The sequence below is a fragment of the Peromyscus maniculatus genome, chromosome 1, assembly GCF_049852395.1.
Source record: "Peromyscus maniculatus bairdii isolate BWxNUB_F1_BW_parent chromosome 1, HU_Pman_BW_mat_3.1, whole genome shotgun sequence".
Taxonomy (NCBI): domain Eukaryota; kingdom Metazoa; phylum Chordata; class Mammalia; order Rodentia; family Cricetidae; genus Peromyscus; species Peromyscus maniculatus.
Genome location: NC_134852.1, coordinates 144,741,712 through 144,760,635, shown reverse-complemented (window position 1 = coordinate 144,760,635; position 18,924 = coordinate 144,741,712). Strand labels below are relative to the sequence as shown.

General features: G+C 45.5%; 1 protein-coding gene across 5 annotated transcripts in view; it reads left to right on the top strand.

The window, feature by feature from the left end:
• C1H10orf90 (chromosome 1 C10orf90 homolog) overlaps window positions 1-18,924 on the top strand; it is a 234,928-nt gene that overhangs the window by 189,926 nt on the left and 26,078 nt on the right. For 3 of the 5 annotated variants that reach the window (XM_076554347.1, XM_076554328.1, XM_076554336.1), the window contains exon 4: window positions 17,554-17,738. In XM_076554347.1, the coding sequence (XP_076410462.1) occupies window positions 17,554-17,738 (185 nt within the window). Of the gene's footprint in view, window positions 1-14,198; window positions 14,487-17,553; window positions 17,739-18,924 lie in introns of all 5 variants that reach the window. The other 2 variants (XM_015995841.3, XM_006976934.4) reach the window with 1 other exon arrangement.

Genomic DNA, 18,924 nt, shown 5'->3' with positions numbered 1-18,924 from the left:
GTCTTTCACTTGCTTGGTTAGAGTTACCTCCATGATATTTTATATTATTTGAAGCTATTGTAAAAGGCATTATTTTTCCTGATTTTTTCTGCTCAGTTTGTCATTTGTATATAGGAGGATTACTGATTTTTATGAGTTCATTTTGTATCCAGCTACTTTGCTGAAAATGTTTATCAGCTATAGGAGTTTCCTAGTAGAATTTTTAGTATCAATTATATATACTATTATGTCCTCTGGAAATAAAGATATTTTGACTTCATCCTTTCCAATGTTAACCTCTTGATCTCCTTCAGTTGTCTTATTGCTCTAGCTAAGATTTCAGGTACTACATTGAATAGGTATGGAGAGAATAGGCAACATTGTCATGTTCCTTATTTTAATGGAATTGCTTTGAGTTTCTCTCCATTTAAGTTGATGTTGGTTATGAAATTGCCTTTCTTATGTTGAGGAGTGTCCCTTGCATCCCTAGTCTCTCCAGGACTTTTATCATGAAGGGATGCTGGACTTTCTCAAAGGGCTTTTCTGCATCTAATGAGATGATCATGTGGTTTTTGTCTTTCAGTTTGTTTATATGGTGGATTACATTTATGGATTTACATATGTTGAGCTTCTCTGGGATAAAGCCTACTTGATCATGGTGGATGATCTTTTTGATGCCTTCACCATTTTCAAGCAGATGAGATGCTGAACAAACCACTCTGTGTTCTCTAGTTGCTGGGGACAACCTCCATAGGCAAGCAGAGACAAGGTATGCCTGAGGTTTACCACGTTGTGCTTGGGAAATTCAAACTGCTTGCAAATTTAAACAGGGGAAGGACCCCAAAGAGTGACATGGAAAATTAAAGAGTCAGAAACAATAGAATACTGACAAGCTTGTCACATGCAAAGCTTATCATGCATTAGAAAACAGGACTGACTAGAAATTTATTTGATTCATTTCATGTTATTTTTAATGGGCCAGCAATATTTAGGAAGATTAGTCTAACTAGTTGGTATTAAAATTATGGGATAATGTAGTTTTTTTAAGGCCAAATATTTCTACACATGCAATTGTATTTCAGAATAAGAGGTATCACAAAGGAGTAAATCTCATGAAGAGAAGAGTCATCTGGGGATTAGATCAGGTTTACCTACCCATTTAAGTAGAACATTCTAGTTTTTAAGCAGGAAAATGAAAGTGTCATTTTGGAATAAATCTAGGAAAAATATAATTTATTCACATAAACTTGAAAAGATTATAATCCCTATGACTATTCTTGAAATAATAGTTTTTAACCCTTGTTATATATTTTTATGTTTATTATATTTTTTTAAAAAATTTAATTGAAATATATTTTGATCATATTCTTCCCCTCCCCTAAGTCCTTCCAGATCCTCTCCCCGTCCCTCCCTCCCAACACACACAACTCTGTTATTTCTCAAAAAAAAAAAAAAAAAACCTAACAAAAAATCCAATAGAACAAAACCTCCCCAAATCAAGAAACCAAAATAAAATACCCAAACAAACAAACCAAATACCCAAACAAAAAACAAACAAACTGCAACCAAATAAAAGCACACACAACACACACACACACACACACACACCAAAAATCTGTGGAGTTCATTATTTATTGGTCAACTACTACTGAACGTAAGCTCTGTCATGGAGTAGTTGATATTCCTAGTGTCACTCGATTGGAGAAAACTGATTTCCCTCTCACAGCACACGTAAACAACAGCTCCACTGTTAACCTTTACCCTAGTGGCTAGGTTTTTATTCATTCATTAATTTAGAAAATATAACAAAATAAAATATAATAAGATTAGACAAAAGCTATCACTTCAAAGTTGGGCAGGACAAATCAACAGAAGGAAAAGAGCCCAAGGGAAGGCACAAGAGTCAAAGACCCCATGGTTCACACACTCAGGAATCCTGTAAAAATAACTAAACTGGAAGCCATATTGTGAGCGCAGAGGACCTGGTGCAGACCTGTGCAGGCTCTGTGCATGCTGCCTCAGTCTCTGTGAGTCTGTATGAGCTTTGTTCGTGTTGATTTAGATGGTTGTGTTTTCTTGGTGTCCTCCATCTCCTCCAGTTCTTACACTTTTTCTTCCTCCTCCTCCTCTTCTGAAGGGTTTCCTGAGCTCAGAAGGGAGGGATTTGCTAGAGATGTCCTGTTTAGGGCTAAGTGCAGCAGTTCATTTCAAGCCTTGCTTTTTCTGTGACATTTTGGGTATGGCAAATTAGCACTTATAATTAAGTGCCTTTAAATGCCTTTGATTGGCATTTTGTTACAGTTTTTTCCTTGAATGTGCATCTTTATATTTTAAGTGCGATTTTTCTCATATCTGACTAACATTTCCCTTTTATTCTTGCTGTTACGAGTAACAGAGTCATTAAGAAAATACAATTCCCTTTTTTAGAAATTTTCTCTGCAGTACACTTCTCTGGAACATAGCTCATCATCTGAGCCAACATGCAGGAATCATTCCTTGTCAACATACCAGGCAGCACATGCCAGTATCCCAGTCATTCAAGAAAAATGGGGCGTGCTTGTCAGGTGGTTTAGGTTCGAGTGTGTGAGAACACTTGGTCCCCAGATGGTCGTACTGTTTGGGAAGAGTGTGTAGTGGTTAGGAGGTGAGGACTAGCTGAAGGACGTGGGTCCTCTTAGGGTTGGGCCTTGAGGTTCATAGCCCTGCTTCCCTATCCTGTCCCTGTTTTCTGATGTGCTCAAAATGAGCAAGCAGTCATGCCTCCTGCTATGCTATGCCTTCCCACCATGATGGACTCGACCCTCAAACTATGGGCCAAGTCCTTTCTCCTTTAAGTTGCGGCTGATCAGGAATTCAGACACAGCAATGAGGAAAGCAACTGGTAACACACTGGCACTTGAGCACCCCTTACACATTGTCCCACCTGTAACCTGCCCCGACCTGTAGCCACTCTGGCGTTACTACCAGGAAGGGACTAGATCTCCCTCATGCCTTTCTGTTTGTGGTTTTACAATCCCATATAAAAACAGTGCATATGTTTTCCTTCTCTGCAGGGTATTTTTAGAATATCTGGGAGATGAAATGGCTTTGGTTCAGCCATATGACTGCCATTAGCGCTAATGGGAGAAAGGCATCTTCATGGACAAAAAGTCTAATCCCCAAGTGTATAAATAGCAGCAGGCTGTGGCCAGAGGGCAGCCTTGACATGGTGAACATCACATGCTGTGTTCTTGCGTGGGTAGCCCTGTTCAAGTCAGCCTTCCATGTGAGGTGGGTTGGATCAAAGCTTGGGATTTCAGAGGTCCTGTCCCTGACCCAGTTTTGGGCCCCCACATCTGGACAGAAAGGCTCAACAGTGCCTGTTAGGAGCCTTGTGCCTTTTGGTTGAACTTTGCCTCTTAGTATGTTTTCCCCCACTTTTAGACAAAACTGTGGGATCCTACACCTGCTCTAGTGCCTGAGCTTTGCTGAGTAATTAGTACAATCGGTAATTCAATTCTGGCTGTGTGTCTGAGCCCCAGTTCTGTAGGAGGCACATCAGGAGGGCCATTCCCACCCTCAGGTCTAACACTTCCCTCAGTATTTGTAGCCTTGTGATCCAAGGGTCCAAATGTCTTATGCAACTAGACTTTGAATTGCTGAATTGCTCTATCACTCCTGGAGGACTGTAGAAAGAAAGTTGGGCCCCAATCTCACTATACATCCTATGGCCCCTTTTCCCAGCTGAGTGTAAGTATCTGACTAAAGTGTTCAGGGCATCTTCATCTTTGAGGTGAGGGAGTTAAAGTGTGGTTACCGAATGGAAACTGTCTCCACAGAAGGGAAGAGCCAGAGGCTCTTGTTGTCCTCATTTTAGATCTGACTTTGCATTTCAAGTATACTTAAGGGTCTCAGGTAGTTCCACCCATCTCTCACCTATTTCTGGTCATATGGATGTGGTGGTGCATCTGGCATGTCCAGAGGATAAGACTGAAGCTGAGGGGTGTGTGTGGGGGGGGGGTGCTGTACAGATGCACTCCCTTCCACAGAGCAGCTTGTAGGCCCTGGAGAATGGTTGTTGGGTTTGCTCTACTGCTATGTGGGTGCTATTCTGGAAACAAAGACAGACATATTTGTGTCATGCTACAATGTCAGAATTCATTAAACAATGACACTGGTATTCATTAATGATTTCCTTTAATAGCTGGCCATTGGCAACTAAAGGCTCTTCTATTTCAGTGTTAATTATCAATATTACTCTTAATTAATAGTATCTCTTAGAAGGAAAGTCACACTTCACAGAGTAAGGCTTGTGTGTATGTGTGTGTGTGTGTGGTGTGTGTGTGTTCATAAGTTATAGAATTGTTAGAAAATGATAGAAGAACTTGGAACTGGCTGGGCAGTTTGTTTATAGACACATAGTTGATGGGTGGCAGAACCCAGGTGAGGATGGATACTAGCTCTCTGCTACTGTATTCCAAGTTCTTTCTCTCACTCTCTCTGTTTCTGAAATGAAGTATGTTGCAAACTCAGCCACCCTGAGAGATTTTGGGTCACAGTATCTGAGGGTTTGCAGGTAGGTGTGTGACCAGGCTGGATGTGGTTAGACAGATGGCTTCTCTCTGCTCACCAGCATATTGGCTGAAACACTGAGCTCCATGGGACTTCCTGGGTGTTTTAGTAACTACTACTTAACCTGCATGTTTATGTCATATCTGGTAGCTCATATGACAGACATGGTCATTTTGTAGTCTCTAAGAAGTGACTTTATGTGAAAACCTGCTCTGTTCAGGACTTTCCTAAAATAAAACACTAAGTTTTAACCAGCAGAAATGGGACAAGAAAGTCCAGAGACATTCCTTGTGTCCCAGCTCTGTTGCCCAGATATTCACATGTGTATTAATATTGACTGTTTAAACATGTTTTTCATAAATCAATGAGCACCAGTGTACCCTAAGGACCTACTGCCTAAAAACTCACTTTTTTTTTTCTTTTTCTTTTTTGTTTTCTGGAGCTGAGGACCAAACCCAGGGCCTTGCGCTTGCTAGGCAAGCGCTCTACCACTGAGCTAAATCCTCAACCCAAAACTCACTTTTGAAAGGGGGCCTGTGCTCATTCCACATTGAGACCTCAGACTCCCTTGGAATATGTCGGGGGGGGGGGGGGTTATAAAGATGGCTCTGAGTAGACCCAGGTGTAGAACATGGGAAATGGCATCCTCAGAGAAGCTCTGGGCTAAATGATGCCCTGGGGTTTAAAGGCCCAAGGAAAACCAATGAGCTGCCCTCCCTCCTCAAAGACATGATCTTGCCTGAGTCGTCACACCAGTATAAGAAGGCCAGATGGACGAGCACAGCGGAAGCCCCATGGACCACGGCAGCATGTTATAAGGGGGGGAAACTTGCTCTCCAGACTGTGGCTCACTGCTGGAAGCACAAGTTTATCTGAGATAACAGGGGCAGTGTGTAGGGGCTGAGCATTTTTAAAATGCCACAAGTCAGGACCTCATCTCAGCCATCATTAGGCAGCTGGAGGATGAAAGTTGTGGTGATCTTTTGTCCTTCTTCAGACTTTGTATATTAAGCCTTGTTTGGGGCTGTGGGTGGGGCACTTTTCAGTGATTTTCCCTGTGTGTATATGTATAATTTTCACAAAGAAAGTCCCCCCTTTCTAGGGCATACTGGAGATACTTTCACAAGACAGTAGCTTTTAAGAACCAGTTAAAAACATTTCTAGTTTTCCCAGCCTAAGTGGTCTCCTGAGTGAAGCAAAGACTGTTCCGTTTCCTGCAGAACCTTCTTAGTGGAGAGAAATAAATAATAACCCGGGAATTCTCCACAATACAGGAGGAATCAGAAAGCAGAGCTTTGGTGAGACACCACCTGTTCATGTCATTGGACACGATGGTCCTTTGGGGGAAGAGAGGGAAATGTCAGGATATTAAGTGTCCAAGTCTGAAAGTCGCAGGGGAGGAAGGCAGAGGGATCCAGCTAGCCTTGCTCAGTCAGTCTCCTTCTGGGCCTTGACTTTTCGTAGTTACTAGTTTCACACGCCATGTGGTTCTCCATGGAGGCCCTTGGGAACTTCTCCAATTCCGAATGTCAAAAATAGCCTTCAAAAGGCAGGGCAATCTTAGGAGAGGCTGCGTGCCGAGAACGTGCTTCCAGCTGGGTTGGGTTGATGTGTGTAAGACATGTGACCCACGTGATAAAACTGGAAAGCTGCAGGGACACTGGTCAGGAAACTCTCTGGCTGCTCTGGGAGCAATTCTGTTTGCCCCAAGCAGGACTAAGAAGCCCAGAGCCATTTCCATGGGAATCCTCCAACCTTGGAATCTGCTTTCTTTTCCGATACGGGGTCTTCAGGAGTATTTTTACCCTTCCTGAATGGGGGAAGGGGTGGGAGAGGAGTCGAGGGATAGCATGGTAAGCAGATGTCTCTTTTTTGTCTCTTTCCCAGCCCCAGCTCTCCAGAGTGCCACAGTAACAAGTTCTTAGTGGAAAACTGTCCTAGGTGGTAGAGTCATCAGAGCCACCAAAGCTTTATAAAATTCTTCGTTTCATATCTCATGGGTTTAAGCTCCATCTTGGTCATGTATGTTTAGCATTTCAAATCATATGTTCAGTCTTTTTTATTCTCTTCATCACTCAGCACAAGCTGGGCAGTTTCTGACTAAGGCCCCCGATCTTGAGGTCCGGTTGAAGGTTCTCGTCCTCCAGCTTCTCATAACCAAGTTCTCTTCTTGTCCTCACTGCTGTTAAGTCTGCACCACGTGCATTCATGTACCCATTTGCTTCCTGTTTCCACAAAAGCAGGAAATGCAGGATGCGTTCAAATTATTGCCAGAAAACAGCATCCCAACAAGAGCCTTGCTTTTGCTCCAGGGGCTTGTATTGGTCAGTGACCTGTGGACTTTCAAAGGCAACATGCAGCTATCACTGTGACTATTGTTCTGAACACGAGGAGACTGATGGTAGCGACACCCAGACCTTGCTGTGTGTGGACCAGCCTTAAGCCTGGAACTCTATAGTGTCTCCAGGATGACAGTGAAAGAAATTAAGGGGAAGGTTACATCCCAAGGCCCAAGAAACAGGCCCTACCTGCCCCAGACAGCCACAGTAGGCATTTTGTCAGAGAGGCTCAGAGTGTCAGTTTTTACAACTTCTAAAAAATAGTTGCAGAGGTAGAATCCAGGGCTTCAGGTACTCTAGACAACAGCTCTACTTCTGAGCCACACTCTCAGCCTGCTATTTTAATTTTTAAATACTTTTCTAAAATTCAGATTTTTGACAGCATTTGTGGCATTTTTCTTTTTTAGCTTAGGAAAAGCTAGTTTGATGGAAAGAAATCTTAGTGAGAAATGAAAATCTCTCTTCAGATGTGACCAAGTTCTGAGAAATGTTGAAAATGTCTGTTTCCTACATGCTTCTGGGTCTGAGGAGTGGTGCTTCGGGATAAGGATTGTGGAAAGAGAGATGCTCTAGAGACAGCAGCTGAGGGGATCACAGAATCTGATCTGATAGCTGACGAGCCTAAGTGTCTCGATGGTGCTTGCAATGTAATAAAATGTTCCTGTTGCCGAGAGTGGGTGTGCACACTAATGTGTGAGTGTGAATTGCGACTTCTGTACACATTTTGTTTGTTTAGACTTTTTTTTTCACTAACCGCATAAACCTCTAATGTTATGTGACGTGCTAGGAGGAGCAGCATCCTTTCTGGTCGCTTTCTGGGGGAAATAGGCATTACTGTTTTTGCTGAGATTATGTGTATGAGTCTTATAATAAGTGAGAATTGCACACATTGTTCTCCACATGGTGTGAAACTTAACCTTTGAATAATACAAGTGAACACATCAGGTTTTTTTCCCCCTCTTTCTTTCAATGTAGAGTACTTTTCATTCCCGGACTTTGACATGTGTTAATAAAGTTGCCCGGGGGTCAGAGCTATTAGCAAGCCATAGGAAAGCAGGGCAGTGGTGGCGTACGTTTGTAATCCCAGCACTTGGTAGTCAGAGCTAGGTAAGTCTCTGTGTGTTCATGGATACAGCCAATATTAGATACACATGCCTTTAATCTTAATACCAATCAATAGAAACCCTGGAGGTCTATACAGACAGGCCGTGATGAGGCGGTCATAGTTGGGTTCACAACCAATGAGAAGGCAGAACAGAAACACTATAAAAAGACAGACACACAGGAAATGGTTCTGGTTCGGAGAGTAGGACCACTGCAGGAGGAAGGGTAAGGTTTTATCTCTTAGCTCTGACCTCTCGGCTTTCTTCTTTGCATTGGTTCTGTGTTTCTTATTTAATAAGATGGTTGGTTACATCTACAGACATGTGTGTCCAAATACCACAGTGACATCTCCATGGCATCTCTCCCTGCCCTGGCACCTACCCTGGCTTCCATGGGGAGTGGGCTCTTTCTGCAGTCACCAGTGAGCACAAATACTTTTGACAAGCCTGGCTTTCCTGGTCGTTGGCCCCTCCCCCCTTCATCTGCTCCTTCAGAAAGAAAAGCTGCTGGTATCTGCATGGGTAGAAGAAATCTGCTCTCTGCCTAGGGCAGGGCTGGCACCTCCAGGAAGCCTAGCTCCTGCAGGGAAGGACTCTAATGGGCTTCACCTCTACACGCTCCCCAACCTGTGCAGCACCCCCTTCCATGTGTGTGGTGTGTGTATACATATGTATAAGCACGTTTACATGTGCAGGGCACTTGTATATGTGTAGGAGCTAGAAGCTGATGTGGACGCCTTCTTCAGCTCTTCTCTACTTTGCTTACTGAGGAGGGTCTCTCACTGAGCCCAGATCTTCCCAATTCAATCCACCTAGCTATCCAGCTTGCTGCAGGGATCCGCCATCTTTGCCTCCCCAGTGTTAGAATTTCAGGCTGGCTGCAGTACCCCATCAGCATTTACATGGGTTCTGAGAGCCTAATTCTTGTCTTCACACTTACATGGTGAGTACTTTATCCACAGAGCCACCCTAGCTCTCCTCCCCTTTCTTTTTTGTTGATTTTTTTTTTCTCCCCAGTGGTAGAAACTCTGCTTCTACTTCATGGATCTCCTTGAGGGTCTTGTAGGTGGCATAGGACTCCCTTGCCTCTCAGGCAGGAGGGAGCTGTTTACTCTATTTCCTCTCTGCCTCCTTGCCCTTTTCCTTCCTCCACCCTTCTTCATTGGGATGTCATGCAAGCTCTGCAGAGACCGAGCAGAGATATGCTGCAGCAATGATTGTCTGATTTTAAACAGAAGTCTGGTGTGGGTGGGTGTGCAGCACTACCTCAGAGAAGCCCATTTCCACAAGGAGACCCTTCAACCTGCAGCCAAAGGATGGAGCCTGGGGCAGACAAAAGGAGAGGGAATCCCCCACCAGCCATGCCCGTGGAAAGACTCATTCTGTGTTCTATTTCCCCCTTGTTTCTCAGTGGCCACAGGCTAGCTCTTCTCTCTTTTACTTCCATCTCCTTGCCTTGTAATTGAAGGATAAAGGAAAAGAACAAAGCAAACCTACCTGCTGGGGAATCGGGCGCTTAGGAAGCCACCATCCTTTATGTATTTTCCTGCCTCCTTGGAGGCCTTGGCATGCCTTGGGCAGAAGCCTGCCTACCCCCTGCTCCTCGACAGCAGCCTCCTCTCATGTCCTCGTGCCCAGAGAAGGGACTGCAAAGCCCCACTGGGCAAGCTGGAGTCCTCCCTGCAGGACCTGCCTCTGTATTTCTAGTGGGTGCCTATCTGGATGAGCACCCACCCTTCTCAGGTTCACTTACCTGGTTCCCAGTTAGATGCTGTGGTTATGGGGTTTACTGAACCAGACCTCTCCAGTGAATGCACACACAGAGGTGTAAAGGCAGCAGGAATAGAGAGTCAAGGGTAGTCGGGGACCACTTAGAGTGACAGCAGAGAGCATTGGGACCTCCAGGACATCCTGAGACGCGTCCCCTGCAGTTGAGTTTAGAAACTGATGTTTGTACTAATGGTCCAGAGACATCATCACAAGCTTCAGCTATTGTATTTCTAAGATGAAGGCAGTTGAACAATGGTCTGGCTTTTGAGGGAGTTCATGACCACTGGAGGCAAACGTGGAGGAAACTCATGGGTTAGACTTAAACAGGCCTGCTTTATTCACGGGAGGCTCTTTGGTAGATTAAGAATCTACATAATCTGTTTTAAGGAGGTGGGAAGCTGTGCTCTGAGCCCCAAGTATTATGTCTACCAGGATGAATGTTCTAGAGAGCTGAAACCTCTTCTCCAGTCTCTCAACATCCTAACATACTTTAATCTAGTTCAGGTATCAATGATCAAAACATGAGTTCTGCATGTGAGACCCGACCTGCACGTGGACCATTCCTGCAGCTGTCCCTTATGGGCTCTTGTGTCCATTTTCCTGGATTTCATGCTCTGCCTTTGACATTTGGCTGACAGAGTCCTAGTGTTGTGTGAGTCTTTGTAAGCAGCCGCTAAGGACTTTGTTGCTGTCTGCTATGATCCAGAGCCCCTCGGTCATTATAGCTCCAAGATCTGTGTACCTCCTGAATACTGGGAAAGGAATAGGAAAGTGACTTTCCCCATCAAGTCAGTGTGCACGGTGGTATACTGTGGCCACTGAAGGTAAAGAATCTAGAGAAATGCCTATCTTGTTCTCCTGCTGTACTAAGAACCTGTGTAAGCTGGTAATGACCTAACCTAGCCCACATATGCCCCTTCTCAGCTGATCTGGATGCTGTGTTGCTGGGTCCTTCCTATCCTGCTTATTTATATTTATCCCATTTATTTATCCTATCCTCCTGTTGAGGGCCCTAGTTTACTTCAGGGTTCCCTGACCTACCTGTCTTAAGGTCTGCTGCTAAACATGGGTAGGTCAGGAGCCAGAATTGTGGAGTCACATACTCTGCCAACCCCACAACCACTAGCTGGTATGCCTGACCACATAGCAGCCCTGCCTGGTCTCATTGGGGTTAGCCCTGTATGTTTAGGACATGATTTGCCCAGAACTTCTGGCCGTGCCACTCTGCTGAACTCTCTTCTGGAAGCTTTTGCATAATCAACATAGTAACCTGACAGGGGCTTTGTGTATGGTGTACAGAACTTTGGTATGAAGAACATGCATGTACAGGGTGATTGATGAAGGTATAAGTGGATGCTGTATGATGGCCCAACATTCTTCCCAGCCAAGGATAGAACGCCAGTAGAAGCAGACGTTTACTGCTGGGCAAAATCTTCTGTTCGTGTCTGTTTGCTTTCTGGTACCCAGCTCAATTCTTAGGCAGGCAAGTGTGCTGGAAAATGGAGCCCCGGTGCATCAAGCAATACTACGAAAGGAACCTGATGGTGTTCCTGTTTGAAAGAAATGCCTAGTGCCGAAGTCTCTCTAGGTACAGCCTCAGGAAGAAGGCAAACATCACAAGACCTGGCATAGATGCTGCTTTTTCAGGTTTCTCTTATGGCAACAGAGCCTGCAGTAGTCAGGTACCAACTCGAGAGAGTCGTGGTGTGGGTGTAAAATGTCCCAGACAGGCTCCTGTGTTAGAACAGTTGATCCCAGGGGAGCCGGGGAGGTGGCTGTTTGGGAAGATTGTGGAAGCTTTAGAACACAATGCTTGCTAGCATACATAGGGTCACAGAGATTGGGCGTGAGGGTTAAAGGTTGCTTGGCCTTTGGCTGGAGTTCTCTCTGCTCCTGGTCAGAGGAAGTATGAGGAAGTTGATTCACAAGCTTCTATGGTCTAACACCAAACCAGCCTCAACATGATGCCTTCCCACTGTGAGGGGATCTAGCCCTTCAAACCATGAAACAAAATAAACGTTGTTTCTGTTAGGTATTTAATTGCAACAATGAAAAAAATGAATACAGGGTATGATTGAAGAACCTGAAGTCTAATCTCGCCAGTGTATGGGACAAAAGGGCCATTAATACTGCCTGCCTGTGCAGGACCATGTCATGGGTTCATTCTTCCTTGTATGGTAGACACTTGAGAAAACAGAGTGTGAATCGCCTAACTTTCATTATTCCAGTGGTACCTGTTCTTTTCTTCCCTTTCCCAATGCATAAGTATTTAGGGGGCCCTTCTCACCGGCATGACTTTCAAGGCCATGTTTCAGAACTCACAAAAGAGACACTATCAGCAGGGTACCCATAGAATTCACAAGAGATACATGGTCAATAAGTTACCCAATATAGAAGCTGTATTCTACTCCCTGGAATTGTTTTAACCCTTTCAAGTCACAAACAAAGCATTTAACTCTCACTGATTGCATTAGAACATCTAGACAGACAGATAACAGTAAGAAAAAAGAGGAGGCTGCTGGGAAAAGGCAGATACGAGATGGGTGGGAATAATGACCTATTATACTCCATAAATCTATGAGTAAATACATTGATTCAAATGTGGATGATCTTTGTTAGCAGAAAGACAGAGATTGTATCCCTGATAATTAGCTGGTTTTTGTACATTTTTCTGAGAGTCTCTAATGAAAGGAAGCCACATAGGAAGGTTGACTGTTATAGGCCATTTTCTGCCTACAGTATTTTATAATTAAACATAATTGGTGATTTTTGGAGTAAAGGTTTATAAACATGTTTCCATACAATTTAGCAAAATACAGCTTTATTGTATGTGGGGATGTCTAAACTCCAAAAACAAGATCTAGCAGCTGCCACACATTCAGCACTTTGGCCTAGGACTAGTAGAAATGTTTTCTGTGTTTTCCTTAAGAAGCATACAGAACACAGATGCACTGCCAACTTGACTCCTCTGGGCTGGACCCAAAATTCATAAAGGTGATTTTAGGGGACCCTATGCCCTAATATTGCTGCTTTTCATACTGGGCAGCATGGCCTAGCTTTACCTACAATCAGCTGTTTTCAGAAACATATGGGAAAAGCAAGCTACAGAAACTGGGACATTGTTGACAGGTCACCAGTGACATCCTTAGAGCAGTGTCATGGGTCCATTCTTTCTTGTATAGGACACTCTTGAGGAAACAGAATTGTGACTCTCCTAACTTTGATTACTCTAGTGGTACCCACTATTTTTCCCTGCCCTAACACATAAACATTTAAGGGCCCATTTCATTTACAGTGGTTGCTCCTACCTCCAATGGAGCTTTTCCTTTAGGGACATCAGCATGGGGTGATAGTAACTCAAGAACAGTCATGACTTTATTTAAAACAGGCATCTAAGTCATTGAAAATTGTGAAAGAAAGTTTGGGGTTTTATATATATATCAAAGCCTATTAGACATCAGAGAAGGAAGTATCTCTTCCATTCTCACTCCTGGCCTTCATTGTCCTTTTCCTCCTCATCATATTTCTCTAGAGGTATCCTATGCAAAGAAGCGTTTGCTCTGAATGCCCCTCATTTTGCTTTGTTTGTTTAACAATATAGTTGCAAGATGAATGCACATTTATTCAACACCTGTCTCTTTAAGGTGCTGCAGAACACAGATGTATATAGCTTCTTTTCCTGGTCCCTGATGGGTAGACATAGGTGTCTGGGGAATTGGATGTCACACTGTAGAAACAGCATGTGCCACATATCTATAGATCCATCTCTTCCTCAGAGATCGACAGAGAAATGATGTTCTGCTTGCTGCCTCTGCACTTGCTGTAACATGCAGCTTGACATCAGTTTCTGTGATAATAGGAATAAGCCAATGCTTAGTGTGTATCAGATGCTCTATGCATTATTATTTTCTTATCTGTTTGAATATTTGATATTTACATAAAAATGTTATTGTTCTATATTTGTTATGTAAGACCCAATGAGAGAGTGAATGAGTATTACTTAGTATTCACTCGTTCTATCATCACCTCACCTAGATTTTATAGATGAGGCTGTGAGTTTAAGTAGTAGAGCTGGGATTTGAACTCAGATACCATGGGTCAAGTCCAAGTTCAAGATGCTCCATTCCCTATTCAGATGAGCATGATAGGAAAGGTAATAGGACTTTGAAAGGCACCACTGCAGAGTCCCTTCGCAACTAAATGTATGGTGCCAGTGTATAGACATGAAGCCAAATTCACGGCAGCGGTGTATACAAACAGAGCTTCTAAGCTGCAGTTCAGAGTCAAGTATGCTGACCACATGTTGAGAGTTTGCATATAGCTGTACCAACTATCCAACGTTCCCTGAAGCCCGGCTATCGCCCACTAGCCAGCAGAGCAGTAGTACAGTGCATCGGGCACCTGAGAGGCAGCTAAATCAGTCATTTTGAGTCACCTCTTATTTTATTTTTAATAGAAACCAAAGTATTTTCTGGAAACAGCAAGGAGCAGCAAGGAGAAGCACAAGTGACCCTTCCTGCTTCCCCAGTGGGACAGAAGCCCATTAAACACTTCCCTCCTGACGGGGACAGTTCACCCAGCAATGATGGTCAGTCTAGCATCTTTTCTGAGCCCCAAGAGAGACGGCACCCGTACTTCCTGACACCCAGAGTCCCTTTGTCTGGGTTTCTTTGCCCTGTACAAGCTGCATGTGCCTCTCTGCAGGAGGATGGTACAGTTCAGATAGAAAAAGAGTTCCCCAAAGGTAAGGAGTGAGGGTGGCGGTCTCAGGGCTCATTCTTGGTCCACATAAAGAAAATAGCTCAGTGTCTTTCTGGGATGGTTCATGCAAGCTGGTCTTATGGAGAGTCGGCAGGAAGGGGGTGCGGGGAGAGAAGGAGCAGGACTAACAAGTAGACATAGTGGGTAAGTCACACCTCACAAGCAGATAGAAGGCAGCTCTACACAGATCATGAGGCCCCAGACTGACCACACCCCATGCCAGTGCCAGCTAAGGCCCAGAAGGCTGCCCAGGGACACAGCAGACTCTGTGGCTGAGCTTTGGAAGGTCTGGGGAGCTGGTGCAGGTGCCATAAAGGTAGCATGTGTTCCCACACACACACAGCTGCCCAGGCCCCCAGCAACTGGATGACAGAGATTATGGCTCAGGGGTACAGCCCTGACACATAGCTAACACTTCACATGAGCAAGTTGGGCCCCACGGTGTACACAGTCAAGTGCCCCATCTCCATTTCCCACAGAGGAAATAACCAAGTTGGATATAGGCATCATATCCCTGTAGGTCAAGGTACTGACCACTCCTAAATACTGTTCTGAACAATTCTGTGTGAAAAGACAGAAGACCGTGACATAGAATGGCCTCTGGGGCCTAGTCATACGGGCTGAGGTCAATACTCTCTGCAGAGCAGAAGGCACAGTGTAACTGTTATATGTGTGCTGAATAATGTGGAGCCTGAAGGTGGCCCACACTCAGAGAGGGTCTGGCAGAGGTGTCTCTGTCCAAAATGATTCCCAGCTGGGACTTGAGACGTCAGTGTCATTCGAGGTTTAAAATGAGGCCAGAGAAGAAGACACACTGAGGGTGAAGGGAAAGGTACACAAAGCGAAGAGCAGCCCCAGGGAGGCCTGGGCTGGTTTGGAGAATCGTGGGGGGCCCAGGAGACCAACACCAGAGCCAGGGGCTTCTGATTCCTCAAGGTCCCCGGGGTGGATGTTGGAAGAGCCTCTCCACCCACTGCAGGAGTCTAGGCTACAGGCAGGGCCAAGGCTTTGAAAGAAAAGACTCTCCGTGGGGTGTGTATTCCAGGTGACTGTCCCGCGAGCAGTATGTGGACAGATGGGAGAGGGGCTAGGCTGGGGCTGAGATCCAGTCAGGGAATAGAGAGGAGGTCTCTAAGGTGGGAGGAGCCACGGGGATGGAGATGTTGTGCATTTTGGAACAGGTGCCATGAAAAGTGAGGAAGCAGCATGCCAGGACTAGCCCCAGAGTTATCGTTTTCACATGAGGATGAAGGAGGAAAAGGGTGTGAAGACCCTGGCTTCTCCATCACAGGGAGACATGGGCACAGTGTGGTAGAGAAGGGGGTTAATTTGGGAAGAGAGGGTGCTGGCTAGTGGCTAGACCTGAGCTAATCCGAGCTACTGACTAGGCCTAGAAAGTAAGACAGTGAGGAAATCCTCTAGAAGGAACAAGAGAACATGCTTGAAGGCTAAGTAGTGCGGGATTGGCAGAGAATCACGTGACATGGGGTGGAGTAAGAGCCAAGACAGGCTGGGTCATCTGTGGACTGAGGAGGTAGGGAGGCTGAGTAGAAAAGGGATCCAGCCAGAGAGATGATAGCTAGAAACAATGAAATGATAGCAGGGGCTTGGATGAAATGTCTCTGGTGGCCGGGAGAGCCTCCTCAGCCACCTTGCCTCACCCCTTTCTGGGCCCTATGCCTGGTGCTGTGGGTACATGTGAAATAAGCATTAGATGGTACAGTGAGGTCAAGACATGATCCTTCCAATGGCTGTGGAGCCTGCATGGGACTGGACTAGGCTCTCTGCATGGCAAGACAGTTGTGTAGCTTGATCTGCTTGGGGGGCCCCCTGGTGGTAGGATCAGAATCCACCCCTGGTGCAATGAGCGGGCTTTTTGGAGCCCACTACCTAGGATGGGACACCCCGTGCAGCCTTAAGGCAGGGGAAAGGACTTGCCTTTACTGGATATGCTTCCCTATGGGAGGCCTCGCTTTCTTGGGGGGGGAGGGGCACTGGAGGATGGGCTGGAAGGGGGAGGCTAGGGGGCAGGAGGAGGGAAGAGGGGGATCTTTGGTTGATGTGTAAAATGAATGAAAAAATTTTCTTAGTTTTAAAACAAAAGAAAGAAAAAAAGACAGGATCCTAAAACCAGTCTTATGACTATGCTGCAGAATTTAGGTGGCAGGGTGCATCCTGTCTTAGGAAGGGAAGGAGGGGCCCTAATAGTCAGGACTCAGCTGGAGGTGGAAATTCACCAGGAAACAGAACCAAAAGCACTTAATGGAGATCAGCGGCCATTTGGGGCAAGAAGATGCTGGGCTAAGACAAAGGGGGAGTTAGGTGAGGCTGGGGCTGAGGAGATGCAGTGGAGAGTACAGGTCAGAGGGGAAGCATGGGCTAAGGGTGACAGATGGGCCTATCCTTGCATTTGAGACCAAGGCTTAGTCAGGAGGTAGCCTGGAACAGTTGCTAATTCTATTCTACTGACCCCAGAGATGGCCTCACCTGGGTGCTAAGGGGTCAACTCATATTCTGACTCTTTCCACAAAAGGAAACGAAAATGGCCCCAGGAAAGGGCCCCACCAGCTTTGAGAAACCCTCTGATTACTTATGTGAAGCCAGTGGTGGACTCTGGAAAATTAAGGGGAGGGATACATAATTGAACACCATCCCTGGTCATTATATCATTAGTGTGGCAAACACAAGACAGATTAATATGCTGTCTTGAAACAAGCGAACTGTAATAATTACACAGGACACACTTAATATGAAATCCAGACTAGAAAAGTCTCCTTTCATTTCGAGCCAGGCATTCTGAACACTGCAGTCTAAGGAACACCTCCGTGGCCTAACTAGCCAGCCATGGACTCAGGCTGACTGCCACAGTGACTAGGGCAGCCGTGAAGGTCTGTGATGAGGCTGGATCTCATGAGCTTAACAAGGTCCATTAATAACTCACTGGCATTTCTATTTTCTAAATTGTCTTGGGTGTCTTCCTCCTGTGTCTGGGAGCTGGGCAGGAGAGCCACTGGGTGCCTTCTAAATGGACTGTAAATCTGCTTTCCTAGATTACACATGCTGCGACTTGGTTGTAAAACTAAAGGAATACAAGAAGCATGAGGACCACGTTGCCACCCCCGAGCCCTCACCAGCAATGTCCTCTCCAACAATGGCAGAGGAACCACAGAGCTCTGACCCATTGGAAGATGGTTCTGAGCCTCGGCATCTGCTGGCGAGCTCCATGACCTTGCAGGTAAAGCCGCCTCCCCATCCTGCTTGACCCTATCCCAGGGGAGTTTTTTTCCTGGGAAGTGTGGCATTCACCTGACCTCACTGATGCTGCTGGTCTCCTTGTCTCAGACCCTTCCCTAACCTTTTCTAACCTCTCTGCTACTGTTTGCCTCCTGGAGACGATGACACATGACTTCACCAGGTAGGAATGAGGACTATTGGTACTATCAACCATGACTATAGCAATGAAAGGTGCCCAGAGGTCACATGGGTCACTTCACATTTGATTTTCAAAAGATCCCTTTTAGATGAGAGCCCCTATATATACTCCATAGTCAGATGAGGGTGCACAGCCTTTGAAAGATTCAGGAAGCTTCCCAAATCATGCAGCCATGAGTTGAAGGATGTGAAAGATGTTTTTTCTTTTAGCTTCTTCTCTGATTATTGAAGTAACCATACATATATTGATTAAAGTTCTATCATTTAAGAGGCTAGATGAGCTTGGAGAAAATTGCTGATGCTAGCATTCTGCAGAGTCAGATGCACCTTTGGGGAAGGCACTTGCTATGGGTTACACCTCTCCCTGAATGTAAAGAAAGCTCCATTGGCTCACCACTGCAGTCCTGGGCCTTGATGAGCCTGCAAAAAAAAAAAAACATCCAGGGTGTCTCCCAAATCTTGAACCTCTAAGATGTCCTCAAATGAGTGAACAGTAAAGCAGCAGCCACACTTTGGCCAGCAGAGTATTCTCAGGGGCTTTGTCTTGACCCTTCTCTGAAGCTTCTGCACATTTAGTGACTGGTGAGTCAGTGACTCAGTAGCTGATGACTCTCATTGTCAAAGAGACTCCTTTATCAGTGCAGCTGCCAGAGGCACATACATAGCACACATAGAGCTCACGGTGTGTTCCTCTCTGAGCCCCCTGTAGGCAGGGAGGGAAATGGGACCAAGGAGCACTTCTACCCTGGCAGCATACCCAGCAAACCTGTGCTGAGCACGTGCTGTAGACAGACCCAGGACAGTGCCTGTGAGAGATATGAAGTTATTGAGATGTGGCATGTGTCTTCTCTACAGCTTAGCATAGAGTGAGCCATGTGGGACTCATTCTTGCACAAGGCCATTTGTGAGGTACCATGGTGCTCTGGTTGACCTTGAAGACCTAGTAGGACCTACTGGGAGTGGCTGCCGCTGGCATACTTTCTAATGAA